Consider the following 18,666-nt stretch of genomic DNA (forward strand, 5'->3'; position numbering starts at 1 on the left):
CATTTTAAACATACAGTGTGGATGCGTTCATAGAAGATATGTTTGCCCTCTACAGGCCACAAATCTGGTGGTTCCAGGTTTCTAGTCTCCTGTGATTTTCTGAGCACATTCCATAAGCCAGTTTTGTCCTGCAGAACTGAAATCTTTATGTGAAGAGCTCAGCTTAACACTGGAAGGAAGCTATAGCAGTAAGTTCTTCCTCTGAAGAGTCAGAAAGAAGCAATGTATTGCCAAAGGGGGGTGATTGAGCAGTCAAACGTGATCCGACCTTTGAGTAAATACCTCCACATTCGGATAGTGCAGCTGGTCAGAGTTTTGTGCCAACAATGCCATTGACCCCTGGGAGGAGCACAGAGAGAACAAATGCAGCAACACAACTGGATGCCTTCATCTGCCCCAGCTACAACAAAATATGTCTCTCCCGCATCGGTCTCTACAGCCACAGCAGGCGCTGCAAACATCCAACAGTTTGATGGGCGGGGTATAAATAATAAATTATTATAATATTTTTATTATCCACCCCCAAAGGCACACTTCTCCATTGTCTCCCAAGACAGATAACCAAAACAGAAAACCAATAACCAAAGATCATAAATAAAACATGGAAGTGGAGTTTGATGGTTAGATAAGAAAACCTCGATGCAGCTGTTAATTAAGAGCTAATAAGGGGGGTGGGGTGGGAATACCAATTTTATCATCATCATATTCTCAATATCCCTTATTTCAAAGTAAATTTACATAAACCGCTATCAGTGCAAAGGTCCAAATATACAATACAAGTCTCATTTACCAGAACTAGCGAGATGCATGTAATTCTTGTTTCCCCCCCTCTTTCTGCACAATTTTCTTTCTGCTCATGTCCACGTCCAACCCTCACCAACAGATGATTGCGCAAGTCTGACAAGCTGCTTTTTAAAGCGTGCTGAAAATGTACAAGTCCACGCTTATGAAATAATTGTGAAACCAATTGGCTGGCTTGACAGCATAGTAATGAGCTCTACGTCAATTGAATCCTAATCACCTGGAAGCATAAGCTGTCTTCCCGTCTGCCAAAGTCCAAATGAGAGACAAAGAGTATGAAACTAAAATGAGAGAGACAAAAGGCACTTTACAGACAACCAATTGAAAATAACTTATTTGGGAACCGATATCACTTTTAGACAGCACACAGCTAACGACATGCAAAACAGGAGCCAGAAAGCAGCAAAAGAAAAAAACTATACACTTCACTAGCATAAAATACAGGGAACTTTTATTGACACGGATTCCATGCTAATAAATATCAAATTCTGCAACCCATGTTTGCTTTAATATATAACATAAATCAAACACATTTCTATATTATTTAGTTAGGGGTTTTGTTTTGTTTTGTTACACTCAATGCAACATTTGGGTTGGGTTGTTTTTCAAAATATTTTAAAAATGAGAGTTTGGGAGAAATGTTCTGTATGGACCATATGTATGTAAAGATGCTGACAGCAACCAGAGGCCATATGTGAAGATTTTAAAGGGAGTTTTCTCCCGTCTTTAAAAGGAATTAGAAATTCCTATAAGAAAACAAAAACCAAGGCATTCAGGAATCTGAAAGCACAACCAAGTTACAAAAGAAATGTTTTCAAGACCAGATACACACAGAACATAATTTCATCACAACCACAGGGCATCTTTAGAAAATTCACACATATAGAGTAACAGCCATGTTTTTCAGATTTCAAGTCTTCTGTGGAAACTCCTCTTCTTCACTTGAATAGCTTGCATGATGTAATGATGTGCCATAGTATAGTAATTTATTTAATATTTCACAAATATGGCACAATAAAAAAGCAGCCATCTGGTTTGCAGTTGTCACTTGGTAAAAGGTAAAGGTAAAGGTACCCCTGCCCGTACGGGCCAGTCTTGCCAGACTCTAGGGTTGTGCGCTCATCTCACTCTATAGGCCGGGAGCCAGCACTGTCCGCAGACACTTCCGGGTCACGTGGCCAGTGTGACGAAGCTACTCTGGCGAGGCAGAACCGCACACGGAAACGCCGTTTACCTTCCCACTAGTAAGCGGTCCCTATTTATCTACTTGCACCCGGGGGTGCTTTCGAACTGCTAGGTTGGCAGGCACTGGGACCAAGCAGCGGGAGCACACCCCGCCGCGGGGATTCGAACCGCCGACCATGAGATCGGCAAGTCCTAGGCACTGAGGTTTAACCCACAGCGCCACCCGTGTCCCAAGGGAATGTCCCTTGGTACTGGCCTGCAAATGGCTAGGTAATTTTTTTCCCCTTGGAACATTCCTACATTCAAACTAGAAATTCATTTATGCAGATTGGACACCCTGCACTGCTCTAGTATGAGAATCAATGAGACATTAGGGGTGGCAGGGAATAGTGCGGGTTAAAGTGTCTCAAATATCTAGACTATGGAAGTACTGAAAGTATCCTTCTCATTTCGCCAGTTAGGACCAGCAGATGCGACTAAAGAACAATTTTGCTAGCAGGGTTTGGCTCACCTACACTAACAGCTTTGCCTTGGGTGGCGCAACAGGAAGTGTCGTGGATTTGCAAGCCTTTCCCTAACCATGTACCCCACCACTCCAGGAGCATCAATGACACATTGCCATGCAGTCTATGGTGGCACCAGATTGCTCACACCCGGCTTTGTGGAAGTTCTTCCTTAGAACAAAGTGTCCAGTGATATGAGAAATAAAGATTCAGGTAGGTAGTCATGTTGGTCAGACGCAGTCAAAATAAATTAAAAAATTGTCCAGTAGCACCTTAGAGACCAACTAAGTTTGTTCTGGGTATAAGCTTTTGTGTGCATGCACACTTCTTCAGATATAGAAGTGTATCTGAAGAAGTGTGCATGCACACAAAAGCTTATAACCAGAACAAACTTAGTTGGTCTCTAAGGTGCTACTGGACATTTTTAAATTTTTTATTTATTTATATGAGAAATAAAGATCCACATGGAGTTACAGTAGTGCCCCGCAAGACGAATGCCTCGCAAGACGGAAAACTCGCTAGACGAAAGAGTTTTCCGTTTTGGAGGTGCTTCGCAAAACGAATTTCCTATGGGCTTGCTTCGCAAGACGACAATGTCTTGCGAGTTCCTGCTGGTTTTTTCCCTCCCCCCCCTTTTTCTAAGCCGCTAAGCCGCTTATCAGCTGATCTGATCAGCAGATAAGCCGCTAAAAGCCGCTAATAGCGCTAATCCGCTAATCCGTCAATGGGCTTGCTTCGCAAGATGAAAAAACTGCTAGACGAAGAGAATCACAGAACGGATTCTTTTCGTCTTGCAAGGCACCACTGTAGTTGGAAGTCAACTTTTTCTTTCTTTCTTTCTTTCTTTCTTTCTTTCTTTCTATTTTTTCTATTATTATTTTTAAAGGAGAATATAATGTTTATATTTTTGATTTAATTTACGTTACGAAGTTGGTATTTTTGTATTTTTTTCAGTTTCAGTAATGTTTGTTTGTTTTATTTGGCGTTTGTTTGTATGATGCATAAGTATAAATAAAATATTTTTTAAAAAGAAGAAGAACAAAGTGTCCTGGACAAAGCCTCAGAGGTCATATGGCCCACTGCTACATTGCCATAGCAAACACTACTTAAAGTTTAGCATTAAACTTCAAACAGTATTGGCTCCCACTGTGGCGAAACCACAGCAGCCCAGGCATTCTTCAGGGCTGCCTCATCCACAATGCCTCACTCTAGAAGGACATTCCGTAGGGGCATTTATAAGAACAATGCTTCGGATGGGAGGCCCTGGAGAGCCTTCACATACCCAAGCAGCTGTCAAAAGAAAGAAAAGGATGGAGGTCAGCGTGCAGGATAGTGACATGGCTCTGTCTCTGTGGCAGAATGTCTTATGGCAGATCTGTTTGCTGGGATGCAAGTTCCCATAAACTCCTTCAGGCCATCAGAGTTCCCCTGGTTTCCATTTCAGCTCCAGTGTTGAACTGCAAAAATTCCAATAGATACACATGGCCCTTTGGATTTCAGCCACTATTATTACAAAATTACCAGGAATGCTTCAAGCTGTATACTTTCTCTTATTAATAACAGGGGGAGATTGGATCTCTTAAAGCACCTTTAATTCACAAGCCAAGGAGATGACACAAGCATGATTATATCTACAGCTTTCTTAATCTTGACTTTGCCACTCCATCAGTTTTCAAAAGTTAAAATGTTGCATTTACATAAATATGTGCCTATGTTGATGCAAGAACGTTACGTTTATTTTCGCAACATGCTCATCAGCTAATTCACTATATAGCAAACAGATTGCAGTTAGTTTTTCTAAAACTGTGGCTTAGAATTCATTCTCTTGAGGCTATAAAGGGAAACTATAACAGAAGGAGTTTTTATGGTGTCCTTTTGTTGTTTCCTAGATAACAAAAAAATCATTTGTATTTAAACTCAACATTCCTGCAGTATGTGGAAATTTCACTTTAGGATATTTGTAATAATGTGAAACTTATAGAGCAGGAAGGACCAAATATCTTCCAGTCCAATTTTCTATAATCAGGATGATCTCAGATGATGCATTCTAACACAGTAGAACTGTTCCGCTTATCTATGATCATTCACAGATATAGGAAGAGTAAAACATAATTGCACTGCTAGTAATTCAAATATTTCTCAGTTTCATTTATATTTTTATTTCACTTCCATCCCACTCTTTATTTTTCAGATAACTCAGAGCAGCTCCTAGTTGGTCTCTCATCCGGGTTCTGATCAAGTTCACATTGACTTTGCTTTCACATTCACTTTGCTTCAAGAATACCACAAGAGAACTTTCACTGAGCAAATCCCCGCTATTGTTAATGAACACAGACACAGTGCCAAATCATAGTTTAACACCACATAAACCAGCCATCAACGAGTCTTGGGGCACACACTCAGTCTTCCCAATATACACAGAGGTCCCCTTCTTTTCCTGGATCTAAAGTAAACTGAATGCTTTGTGTTTGCCCTTCAGACCAGGGCTGGAAACAAGAATCAAGCTGTGGCTGCCGATCAAGTTTGCTTTATGTCTGAAATTGGCAAAGGTAAAGGAGGAGTGTCATCCCATCCAGGACAGGTTGACTGCCCAATTCCTTGACTCCAGAACCACTCACCCGCAGCCCAAATACTACTTCCTCCTCCTGTCTTGATTTCCTCTTTTAATCAAACCACAGTTTGCCATTACTTCTGAACCATGGTTTGAGCAAGTCCTCCAAACCAGGGTTTCAAACCAAGAAGTAACCATGCATGGGAAGAGAAGAAGAAAGGAGAGCAAAGAGAGATGAAGCCTGTGACTCATTTCCAATTGTCTCAATTCAGCCAGTTCAATTCAGAGTCTATAGAGAAGCCTTCTACATAGTGAAGGAAGAGAGAAAGCATGTACATTTTCTCCTTAAAATCAAGCAGAAATAAATATACTGTACACTATACTCACGGACTATGCTGCACAATGCCACTTTTCTGATGCAACGGGGGTAGACAGTGTTGACTAACCAGCAGTTTCCTCCCCCTTACCTTTGCCAATTTCAGGCACAAAGCACTTAGCAAACCAACAGATGGTTCATTATCCAAATTCTGTTAGTATTTGGGCAGCACTGGAATAGGCTGGACCCTGTGGGAGTGCCAATCCCAAACACAAAGAATGACAACAAAGGATAACTAGGCTGGAACACACTTCCCTGTGTATCTTCTGGCCTTAGTGCAGTTGCTGGGAGGAGAAGGGGAAAATGCACCTAGAACTCTACACAGACTCTTTTTTGTAGGACAAATTCTGCTTTCACACACAGGTGCTGCATTCGAATGGGACAAAGAGAGGATGGTGCTGCATCGAAACAGTTTTCCATAATGTTTTCTTTTCTTTTGATGTTGAAAGAGATAACAACAAGAAAATAGACATGAAAGCTCACTCCCTTCTATGCCATGATCCTTAAACTAAAAGTAAACATAGTAACAAGTAGCAACTGGGTCCAGAGAATGGACTGGGATCACCAGATACTATATCAGAAGCTAAGTGGACCTCATAAGGAACTGGAATGGTTACGGCACAATCAAACAATTCACTAAAATATTAAATACCATCTCAAAAGCGGTATGTGCTGTCAGTCCTGATCAACGGGACTGATGAATCGCATGTGAGAGCATGGTAGTGTTAACTGCAAAATGTCTTCAAGTTGGCTCGTCTGAAACAAAGCATAATTAACACTAACCCGTTTGTACGTCTGGAAAATAACAAACTGAAGTTGAGCAAAAAGAGGAAATGACTCCTCCTAAACTCTTTCTCCCAGCCATGAGGGAGGAATACAGGGAAGGAAAATGTGAGCACTGAAGGCTCCCTGTGGTGTGGTGTATCCCTGGTCATTCACATAGCACATAACTATGGTTCACTGTGATACGGAAACATGGCTGCAGCTTTGTGGGAGAGCAGGTGTATTGTCTCCACCCCCATCATTCTGCCCGGACACTGAGGTCCAGCACCAAGGGCCTTCTGGCGGTTCCCTCACTGCAAGAAGCAAAGTTACAGTAAACCAGGCAGAGGGCCTTCTCGGTAGTGGCGCCCGCCTTGTGGAATGCGCTCCCACCAGATGTCAAGGAAATAAACTACTATCTGACTTTTAGAAGACACCTGAAGGCAAACCTGTTTAGGGAAGTTTTTAATGTTTGATGCCTTATTGCTTTATTATTATCAATAATATTCTGTTGGGAGCTGCCCAGAGTGGCTGGGGAAACCCAGCCGGATGGGTGGGATATAAAGAATATAGTAGTAGTAGCAGTAGTAGAAGGCTTCAGGTTCAATCCCAGGCATCTCCAAGTAGAGCAGGGAAAGATTCCTTGTTTGCTATTCTGAAAGGCTGCTGCCAGTCAGTTTAGAAAAATACTGAGTTAGATGGACCAATAGTTTGATTCAGTACAAGGCAGCTCCCTATGTTCCTATTGCCATTGTGTTTAGAGCTAAAAGTCATAAACAGGTTTGCCTGAATAAGAAAGAGCATGTCATCCACTTCAAACCAAAGAGAAAGCTACCCACTGGTACCTCTTCTGTTGTCTGTGAAAGGTCTCAGTAAACAGCCCTCCAAAAGCATTATATTTCTTGTTATTTTAATTTCATATCAATCTCTTGATAGATGATAGATCGATCTTCAGTGCATAAGGCTATTTTCTCTTGCTGCTTAGTTTCCACTGCCTTGGTGTCTCCTACACACACCATTAAATATGATCACATTTTACTGGATACCAGGATCGGACACCCACCACACCTCCCTTTCTGAACAGATAAAAATACTGCCTGTCACCCCAAACACATAACATCCCCTGGCACTAGTTGTTTTTTTTTCTTCCTCAGCCATAGCACACTGAAACCTCAGAGGAGGCAGACTTTTGCATCACAGGAGCAAATAATCTCACATATTCAAGAACTCATTTCCAGTGGGTTTATAAAAAAAAAAAAGACGCAGAAGCTTATGGATTTCCAAAAAAGCACAGCAGTCACACCGACATCATAAACTGGCTTTGCAAAACCTGGAAAGAATGAAGTAGCTTCTCTTTTCTGATGAAAATATTCTCACAAATCCCATTATCATGCATGTCTAATCTTAATAAAGCACAGAGAAGCAAGACTGCAAATCACCTATCTATTTTTCCATTAGCAGAAAGCAAAAATATATACCCTCTTCACCTCAGTCAAGTGAGGATCCTAAATAGTTGCAGAACAAAAAATAGCAGAGTAACAGCCTTTGATATCTTTCTGCCAGGTACCTGCCACAGGTGTGTACACACACACACACACACACACACACACATTTTTGTTTACGTTTTTTTCAGCTGGATGAGATTCTTTTTCTTTAAGGTATCTGCATTTATCCATATTGTTTTCAAAATGTATCTTTTGTTGTTTTCTGTATTTTTGGTTGCAGGGTGAGAAAGGCAATTCATTAAATGGCTGAATGAATAAACTTACTGTATTATAATAATAAAAATTATTTCCATTATTCCAAAATTTGATAAACCATGGTGCATCTTTGGTCATGGTTGTAGAATTTTTCTGCCTACTTTTTGAAAAACTAACAAGATATTTCACTGTTGGTTTTCCAAATTTTATTTAAACATTCTGCCTCTGAAAGGAAATCATTCTCTCTGCCAAGATCTTCAAATAAACAAACAAACCTTACTGTGAGAATCATTAGGAGACCTTTCAATTTAATTTGCTCTCTGGTAGTCAAAGTTGGTTATAATCAGGTCCTGTTTTCAAACAGCACTGAAAAATCACCTGCATGTTTCTTGATCATAGAATCATAGAGTTGGAATAGACCACAAGGGCCATCGAGTCCAACCCCCTGCCAAGCAGGAAACACCATCAGAGCACTCCTGACATATGGTTGTCAAGCCTCTGCTTAAAGACCTCCAAAGTAGGAGACTCCACCACACTCCTTGGCAGCAAATTCCACTGTCAAACAGCTCTTACTGTCAGGAAGTTCTTCCTAATGTTTAGGTAGAATCTTCTTTCTTGTAGTTTGGATCCATTGCTCCGTGTCCGCTTCTCTGGAGCAGCAGAAAACAACCTTTCTCCCTCCTCTATGTGACATCCTTTTATATATTTGAACATGGCTATCATATCACCCCTTAACCTCCTCTTCTCCAGGCTAAACATGCCCAGCTCCCTTAGCCGTTCCTCATAAGGCATCGTTTCCAGGCCTTTGACCATTTTGGTTGCCCTCCTCTGGACACGCTCCAGTTTGTCAGTGTCCTTCTTGAACTGTGGTGCCCAGAACTGGACACAGTACTCCAGGTGTGGTCTGACCAGAGCAGAATACAGTGGCACTATTACTTCCCTTGATCTAGATGCTATACTCCTATTTATGCAGCCCAGAATTGCATTGGCTTTTTTAGCTGCCGCGTCACACTGTTGGCTCATGTCAAGTTTCACATCAAGTTGATGTGATGTCCTAATTTGTTAAGGGAGGAAACTGACAAACACACACACACACACACACACACACATTGTTGGATCACTTTAGAATGCATAACTATTAACAATAAACCATCAGAGGTGGTATGATGAAGCTATACCACCGATGGCAGCTGGCTGTTTAAAGTCACATAATCTAAGGTGACCCAACAGTGTATAACTGTTGTCAGGTGGCGGACTTCCTCAGAAGGTTTGCCAACACAGAGTTTGGAAAATTATCTTGAAATGACTTTGATATACAACAGAATCCAGCGGCAAATAATAAATATTGACTTACCTGACAAGAAATGTGTGCAGTCCAACATCAAAACTTCTGTAAAAAAAGAAGAAAGAAAATATTTTAATATGCAATATTAGAAAGTGGAATCAAAAGCTTGTTAGGGAATAAGCAAAAGGGGTGGGGGATTCAGGCTAATAAATGCAGAAGACCACAGAAGCAATATTTTCAGAGGAGAGGCGGGTGGGCACTTTCTGAGAAGAGTCCTACAAGTTCCACTTCCATCAACAAGAGGAGTTGCAGGTCTAATCAAGCACACAATACTGGATCCACTTCTGTACACTTCTGCGCAGAAAGAAGGATGGATTCAAATCAGGGGAAAGTGCAAAAAGGAACAATTGCAATGATTGCAATAAAGCAAATATTACAAGAGGAAGCTGAAAAAACCCTATTTTTGTACCCTACAGATGTGAAAGGCCAGGATCCTGCCAGTGGGAGGGGTTTTTATCTCCCCTATATGCTGTGGGTCAAGTTTGACAGACAATCGGGGCAATCACCTGATGTCACAGTGACAACAGGTGACCTGTTTTGACGTACACAGCTTGAAATCTAACTGAGCTCTGGGCCTTCTACCGGGAAGACGAAGAAGAGTTTGGACTTGATATCCCGCTTTATCACTATCCTAAGGAGTCTCAAAGAGGCTAACATTCTCCTTTTCCCTTCCTCCCCCACAACAAACACTCTGTGAGCTGAGTGAGGCTGAGAGACTTCAGAGAAGTGTGACTGGCCCAAGGTCACCCAGCAGATGCAGGTGGAGGAGCAGGGAATAGAAGCCTCAGCATTGCTTCCCCCTCTCCAAATCTCAAACACTGGGCTGCGTCTTTTTGTTTTCAAAGAGGCCATCCTCTGGGTAAAACTCTTCAGATTAGGGAACAGGGCCTTCCAGCAGTGATTTAAAACTACCCATCAGGGATTCTTTACCCGTGATTCCTGCATTGACGCGGTGGCCCTTGGGGTATGGTTACCAGATGTCCCTGTTTCCTGGGGACAGTCCCTGGATTTACAAATCCGTCCCCGGACAAAATCCGTCCCCGGAATGTCCCCGGATTTCATTTAATGTCCCTGGATTTATATTTTAAGTGTTGTAGATTTATTAGTAGGGTATGAATGTTGCGTGATTGGTTCAACGGCACAAGACACATCATATGGGGACTTCCGGCAAGGCAAAATGGCGGGTGCCACAGCAGCGAGCAGCTCCTGAAGCCAGCCAGAGCCAACTGTGCTACCATGCTGGCTCCGAGCTGCTGAGACTGCTGCTGCTGAGGGGAAACCAGGGATGCCCAGCATGTCAACTGGGGGAATTGCTGACACACACCCCCATGACCCAAACCGAACCAGGAGCGAGAGCGCCTGGCCACCTGGCAGACTGCCCAGCAGCGCTCCAGGGCCAGTAAAAACCCCAGAGCCGATGCAGGGAGGAGGAAAGGAGAAGGAAGAGAGAGAAAGAGGAAGGAGAAAAAAGAGGGGAGCCCCGACTTTGCCGCGCTGCTGCCGCCGCCACCGCCACTGCTGAGGAAGAGAGGTAAGAGAGCACCAGGAGGGCAAGGACACGTGGCTAAGTCCAGGCTCGACCCAAGCCTACTCCATGGCAGATAGCGTGCCAAGAGATCAGGCCGGGGCCCAGAGGAAGGCCACATAACAGAAGAGACCCAGAAGAGAAGATATTACTTCTTAATTTTTTTAAAAATAACTTTTCTTTCTCTTTTCAAAAAAAAAAGTGTCCCCAGATTCTTTGAAAAAAATCTGGTAACCTTACCTTGGGGGTCCCTTTATGATTCTATGATTTTATGATCTAGTGCCCTGTTTTGGACTACAGCTCCCATCAGCCTGAGCCAACACAGCTGCAGTGCAAAACATCTGGAGGACACCAGACTGGCAAAGCCTGCCCGAGAGGACACTTCGCTCTTCTTGAGGGCTGTTGGCAGTTATTTCAAAAGCCTGCTGTTTCTCCTTAGCGTGCCATTTCCGCATTGGTATTCAGCACACAGTCGTACACAAAGCCCCACATACAAAAATAAGCCCAAAACCTGGGGGAGACTCAAAGGCCCTCATGCAAAATGTCCACGCTCTACTGGTAGCAATAACCCATTTGATTAAAACACACGCACACACACACACACATTGCCAAACAGCAAATAAAAATATACAGCCCTCTCCACCCTGCTCTGAAATAGCAATAACATACACATCTGAAAGTCAAAGCATGTGCAAAACTGTGATTAGTTTGCATTTATGAGATGGCCGTAGGAAATGATGAGTCAGCTCCAACTGTGTCGCAGGTGCCCTCAAGCCATTTCCCAACAGTTGCATTTCATCCATGCAATTCCTTATCACCACAGCCCCTTTGAAAGTAGGCTTGGCAGCATTATTGCTGTATCGTGCAGCTCGTTAAATGTAAGATATAAACGATATTATGTTTATGATAGGCCAAATTGTTAACTGGGAAACAAAACTGGCTTAGCCTCCACCAGGTCAAATGTGCCCTTCTTCAAATTTTGCGATGCAGTTCCCCACTCAGAAAATGTATACAAAAATGCATTAATTAGGAGGGAAGTCTGTATAAAAATGAACATGAAAAAACATGAAAAAATGCATTATACCAGGGTAAATTGCTTGCAGAAATGTGTATGTTATTCCAAACTGCATATTTAAAAAAATGTGATTCTTAGGATAAATTCACCCTTAAACAACAACTTTTCATAAGGACGAAAATTTTAAAAATGCACACTGCTGCAGAAATGTGGCGATCTGAATTTAAGATTAGAAAATGAGAAACAGAGAGAAATAAGATGGCTAGATCTAAGTTGCACACAAAACATCACCATGTTGCAGAAGATGCCACTGTCACACACAAAACCCAAAAACACTAGTATTTCAACTAGGCATATTCCTAAAATTGAAGAGTTGTGCACCACCACATAAGCCAAGTGAGGAGACCTGAAATTTATGCCCTGCCTTTCCTTCCAGCAGTTCAAGGTAGTATATATGGTCCTGCCCTTTTTATCCTCAGAACAATTCTGTGAGATATGTTAGTCTGAGAGCTACACTGACTGGGCTAAAGCCCAGTGAGCTTCACAGTTGACTGGGGATTTTAATGTGAGTCCTTCAAATCCCATTCCAACACTTTAACCAGTAAAACACACTGGCACTATTTGTAAAAGAAACAAAATGGAATAAAGATTGAGAAACCTCATTCAGCCAAACACTTCCCATTACGAGACTTGCAAGGGCTCCATAATGCCCCTTTAATAGGTAAGTAATCAAGTGTTACAGACTAGCCATGAAATTCTGGCATAAGTGAAGTCTGCAGGATCCTTGCCCATTCATTCCAACGGGGCCAGAAACTCACGCCGTGCTTTTATCTGTTTTGGAAGGAAGGCACAGTCCTTCCTAATACCACTCAAGTAGTACTAATGCAGATGGAATTCAACTGCTGGAACTTCAAAGAGGCCAACAGTACTCAGTCAATCAATCAGTGAGCAGTGTTGGCCAACAATATTTTTAAAAAGTTAAGCATAATCCCAGATACCGTACAAGAAAAGCGGTAACAAACAAAACACAAAAGTGGTAACAAAAAGCAACAACAATGCACCAGTTATCCACACATATGCACCTCAGATAAATAAGAAGAGCTCAAAGCCATTAGCACAGCAGGCAACAGCGCAAGCTATTAGCCACCAGCAAAAGCTGACATTAAAATGTCATATTTTTAGGAGCAGCCAGAAAGCAACTCCTTCTTCTATCAGTAGGGCATCCCAGGAGACTGATGCCGCAACTCTGCAACTCCCCGTTTGGCATGGCCACCAGTTGAACTCCAGTTGGCAGGGGAACGTGGAGTAAAAGGGTACAGAATGGATGAGGAACATCAGGTATGGGGGTCAGATTCGGTTCTCCAGGCCTCACTACCTGGTCCTCGAAACTCTGCCCAGGTCACACTCCTTTTTCCAGGTTGTGCCCACTAACTGGTCCTGCTTCACCCCCTGTGTGCTTTTGAGTGGCTGAAATGTGTCCCTGAACTCTAATAAATGCCTGTGGGGAAACCAGCAAGCAGGATTCGCACACAAGAGCCTTCTCCCCTGTTGTGGTTTCCCGAAACTGGTATTCAGAAGCCTTGCTGCCTCAAAGCCATCATGGTTAGTAGCTCTCAACAGCCCTTTCCTTCAGGAATTTGTCTAACCCTCTTGTACAACCATCCAAGTTTGCCTTAGTTCACAGTCAGACAGTCAGACAGTTCATGTAATTCAGTGCTGAATATACTGACCAACAGTTGTTCTGTGGGGGTTTCAGGCACAGAACATACACAGCCCTACCTAGAGAAGCCAAAGGCTCAACGTGGGACATTCTGCATGCAAAGCAAATATGCTACCACTGAGCTACAGCCCTTCCATCTATTTATCTACTTGCACTGGTATGCTTTCGAACTGCTAGGTTGGCAGAAGCTGGGGGGTCCTTTACCTTACCTTTACCTACCTTCCATCACTAGATCCCATACCATGATCACTCAGTCCACTAACTGTTGATGGGCAAAGGCCCACCTTTCCCCTTCTTCTGATACTTTTATCATTGAACTGAACTTTGAATCACAGAATGGTGGAGCAAGAAGGGACCCAGACGTAGGGACTCCCCTGCATGCGAAGAAAGGCTCCAGCAGACTGAGTGGACAAGACCAGAAGTGGGTCTAACGGTCAAGGAGGAGGTTTCTGCATGTGCTGTAGAGGGAAGTGAGGAGCAGAGGGGGCTTGTCAACCTGGGAAGAAGGAAAACTCTGATCCAAAACATCAGCTGCCTTGCAGGATATTGTTGGGACAAGAAAAGACTAAGGAGTAAGCCTGTGATGGCCTGAGACTCGGGCTCGGACTCGGAGCTGGAGGAGTCTCAGTCCTCACCGGATCCTCTGCCTCAGGTGGCATCTGAACAGAGTCTGTGGCCTGATTCTGAAGAGCCCCAGTCTGCACAGGATCCCCTGTAACAAGCACCAGCTGGGCCGAGTCAGGGGCCTGAGCCTGCCCTGGCTCCAGATGCAGGGATTACCTCATTGCCCTCTGCTGGGCAATCATGTACAGCTGCTCCACTACCAGTTGGGTCAGGAGAGGCTGAGACGGCCTCTGGGTCTAGTAACCCACCGACATCTCCTGAGCTGCAGAGACTGAGGTTTGAGAGAAGGAGAGACCTGAGTACTCGCAGGAGGAGTACTCGCCTTCGGGTGAGAAAGGGAGGTGAGTCACTGGGGGATCAGGACCGTCTGTTACCCCGTCAGAGATAAAAGGCTGTCGGACCCCGCCCCAGGTTGCAGGAGCAACATTGCTGCTTGCTGGAACCTGCCTGAGACCTTGTGCCCGACCTAGCCCAGTTTCCTGCCTTGGCCCTGTTGGACTGACTCCTCGCAGAATCCTTGGAATCGGGACCGGACCTGGACCGTGTGGCTCGGGTTAACCCCTGGGCCCAGCACAAAGCCCTACACAAATCCGGAGAGGAGTCCCTAAGGTTGGGTGTTGCAACTCCCGCAACCAAGTTGGTGTCAAACGTATTGCCCTGTTTTCCTTTGGACCACACCAGTGAGGCCAAGTGGGAGGGTTTTGTCGTCTGGGCAACGGAGAGGTCACTTGGGCTGCTAATGCTGTGGTTTGACTTCATCCCTGGAGGTGCACCCTATTGTCTCTCGAGACAGAAGGATGCTAACAGCAACAGAACTTGGACCAGACAGCCCTTCAAACAGAGGACACGTGACTACTGTACATATAAGGAGTTTGGGAAACTGGATTTGGACCACAAGGATAGGCACATGAGATGCAGGTGCACCATCAGAACTAGGCGGCAAAGCCAAAACATGTGAGAGAATCTGCTTAGTGAGGACTGATAGATGTTTTATGTAGGGTTGCAAGAATATGCATGCCATTTCTGAGGCTGTTTAAACTGATAGTTCATTCAGTTCCCCCAAGTAGGGACCATCTAGGCTTTTAAGTTTGGATTTCAAAAGCAGCCACTTACTCACTGATGGACTGAGCCCCTGAAACTAGAATATCTCAGCACCACGGGTGTCTCTTTCAAACCCAGGCCTGCTTGACAAAAGGAACCTTCAGGGACCATCCACTCTTTGAAGAGGAACGGGATGTGGAACAGCTAGGTTTGGAAGAGCTTTGCAACATTAAAACTGGCTTTAATGAAAAGCCTGCTCCTATGGGGAGGAGTCAGCAGGATTCTAATGCCCTCAATTAGTTTGAAATATTTACTTGATTCAGCTGCTTGGATTCCTTCCTTTAATTTAAAGACAGTGCGAGGGGGGGGTGGAATATTCCCAGGACACAGAAAATCAGAAGACGGGGAAACGTCACAGTGGTGCCTTTCTGAAACTGGCACACAGAGGAAGGGAGAAGGAAGTGTCAGCTTGTCTTTGCCCTTCCTTTTCTTTGAAGCTTCAGCTGCTGAATAACTCCCGAGGGGGGGGGGTAAAGAAATGGCTGTTTGGTTAGCTATCAGGGAATGAAGACGGCTGCAGATGGGATGCAAGTCAGAATCAGGTGTGCTGTGCAAAGCAAATTGTGCCATGCACTGCAACCCTCACATTAGCAGAACGTTAGAAGGGTTAAGGTGCTTATTTTCCACCTTTTGCAAAGCATTCTTAAAATAGGTCTAGAGCAACACAGCCCCAGTGCTGATGCAGCAAAACAAAATCCTCTGCTACTTTCCACAGGATTAGCAATTATTCCTTTACTATGGGGTGGGGGGATCATTTGCCATGGTATGGCGACGCTGAGGCCTGTCTGCACTCAGCTATACAGTTGCACATATAATGTTTTAAGTGTGATTTAAGCACATTATACAAACGTGACACTAGATGGTGATGGTGAGCTTATGGAAAATTCAATATATTTTTCAAAACTTTTCTTTTTTTTTAAAAAGCGTTTTTTAAATATGTGTCTACATTCCACTTCTATCTGGTTTTTGGAAATACACCTTCAATGTTGCTACCCAAATCATAGTTCAGTCAGTTGTGCATAAGACTTAATCTTAGGGTCGTGGGTTTGCGACCCTGATTGGACAAAAGATTCCTGCATTGCAGAGGGTTGGACTAGATGGCCCTTGTGGTCCCTTCCAACTCTACAATTTTATGATACTACGCAGTGCTTTTTTTCTAGAAAAATAGGGCACGGGTGTCAAACACAAGGCCCACGGGCCGAATCCGGCCCGCCAGACCTCGTCATGTGGCCCATGTATCCGCCGCCGGCCGCCAGCCTTCACCTTTTATTCTCACTTTTTTTTTGGGGGGGGGGGCACAAGAAAGCCGCCTCTTCAGCGCATGCATGGCAGCCTACAAGCCAGAGAACATCTGCCCTCTAGCGGCACCGGCCGTTCTACACAGGAAACCTCCACTTTACATGTCCTTTACATAGTCCTACAGATACAACCGGCCCTTTGAGGGTGACCAAACTGCTGATGCGGCCCCCGATGAATTTGAGTTTGACACCCCTGCTGTAGGGTCTTCAAGGAGAGCTGCAGATTAACCACTGTGCATAGCTGATGCCTGAAAATAAGGTAGCAACACAGGGGATTGACTGTGCATGTGAAAAAGTGTAAACTGCTAATTGGTTAGTGGCTGAAACGATGCTTTACAGCTGTGTAACAAAGGGGTGAGTTTGATAAAGTTTACACTGCTGTATCTATGCTTGCATTGCCTTTGTATCCTTTGTGGTGACTTCCGCATTGGGGTTGCCACTTTGCACATGCAAAATAAATGTTTACTTATATATTACCGTGTTGTTATTGACCTCCAGTAAGGGAATCACTGCAGAGGAAGCTACAAACAAAAACTGGGTTGATGTGGCTGACTTTTTTGGGTTAAGGATTTCTGAGCTAGGGTGTTGGTGCTCAAGTTCTTATTTTTCTCCACTGGTTAGAGGGTGGGGGTATAGGGGTTTTTTATTGTTACCATGCTGCCAATATTGTTTTTGCTGTTGGCAGGGTACGGTTTTACACACACACACACACACACACACACACACACACACGAGTATGCTATGTTAACATTTCTGCTACTTTCCTTTTCTATTCTATTCTATAATGCAATTATGTATATGTTCCTCAGTGTAAGTCACATGAAGACCTACAACTAATAAGTTCAATAAATAAATAAATGTTTTTGCCTAGCTTGAGTATACCACTGAAATCTGAAATTGCCTGTCAAGATGTGTCTGACGGAGAGAGGGAGATGAGAAACTAGACTACTGTACAGACTTTTGCCACGGGTTCTTTCCGCCACTGACACGTGGCCCTTGGAAGATTGCCCAGAGGGGAATATGGCTCTCAGACCACTGCACTAGCTTAGCTCTACCTGCTTCAGTTCAAACCCAAGCACCACCACAACTACCACCTTCCATCAGTTCCCCTTTTGTTTGTATTCAGAATCAGTGACAAAGGTCCCCGCATACCTGCTAGAATTTCAATCCCAACATGCTCTGCACTCCCGCGAAGAGGATCCCCCATCCAAACTGACTGCAGTCGAGTAGCGAAATGTGAAGCTACTCGGAGCCAAAACAGCAATGCAAATGCCTTCCAATTTATTAAACACTTCTGCCTCTAGCCGGATAATCTCTTAATCGCCATGAGCCTGGAGGGAGCTGTCTTTAGGGATTCCGAAAACTTCAACAATGCCAGTTTTCGCGCTATATAGGATTAACAACTTTGATGTTCTAATACACTTGTGAGTACTTCAGAACAGAATAAAAAATTATATTCTCCAAGTAAAAGGTTGTGTGTATTTTGGGGTGGGAGGAACAAGACTCATTAGGTCTACTCAGGCTCAGACTACAAGGAACTCCATATTAGCGATTTGTTCATGGTGTTTCTGGAAATCCGCCCAAGCAGACTAAAAGTCAGAACAGAGGAAGGGTGGGTGGAGAGAGGAGGCTTATTTATTTCCCTCTGTCCCCCACCCACACCCCACCTCTGAGTTGCTTTCTTTCCCATGGGGAAAACCACAGGGGGGGAAATATAAGGATCTCATATATCATTTCTCCCATAAGTGGAAAAGGATGCTTGAGGAAAGAGAGTTTGACTCGGAAAGTGCCCAGAGGCAAAAGTGTTAAATAGCACTTCTCCTGCTGTGCTTCTTTTCCCCTGATTTACAGCTAAAGATGGGTGAATTTGTCAGTTTTGTTTTCTGTCAGTTTCTCCCCCCCCCCCTAGAAACTCCCTTCAGATCTTTGCTACAGACACACACAGGTAACAGAAGCAGGTGGGTTGTCCAATGTACAGTACAGGAGCTGGTGGAGCTGCTGTGTGTGTGTGTGTGTGTGTGTGAGTGTGTGTGCGTGCGTGCATGGATGGATGCACGGATACATGGATGTATGGATGCATGCCTGGCCTTCATGCATGTTTAGCATCCCACCCCCAATCAGGCTGAATACCCAAACAGCACTATTGTCCTCTGTTTGTGG

General features: G+C 44.0%; 1 protein-coding gene across 7 annotated transcripts in view; it reads right to left on the reverse strand.

The window, feature by feature from the left end:
• Positions 1-18,666, reverse strand: part of HHAT (hedgehog acyltransferase) — a 569,735-nt gene that overhangs the window by 496,930 nt on the left and 54,139 nt on the right. For all 7 annotated transcript variants that reach the window (XR_014523561.1, XR_014523562.1, XM_083494583.1 and 4 more), the window contains exon 9: positions 9,233-9,268. Coding sequence is in view for 5 of the 7 variants with exons in the window: in XM_083494583.1 (XP_083350709.1) it covers positions 9,233-9,268 (36 nt within the window). In the remaining 2 variants the exon portion in view is untranslated. The remainder of the gene's footprint in view (positions 1-9,232; positions 9,269-18,666) is intronic.

This window comes from Podarcis liolepis (genome assembly GCF_965112155.1).
Source record: "Podarcis liolepis genome assembly, chromosome: 3".
In the NCBI taxonomy this organism is placed as follows: Eukaryota; Metazoa; Chordata; class Lepidosauria; order Squamata; family Lacertidae; genus Podarcis; species Podarcis liolepis.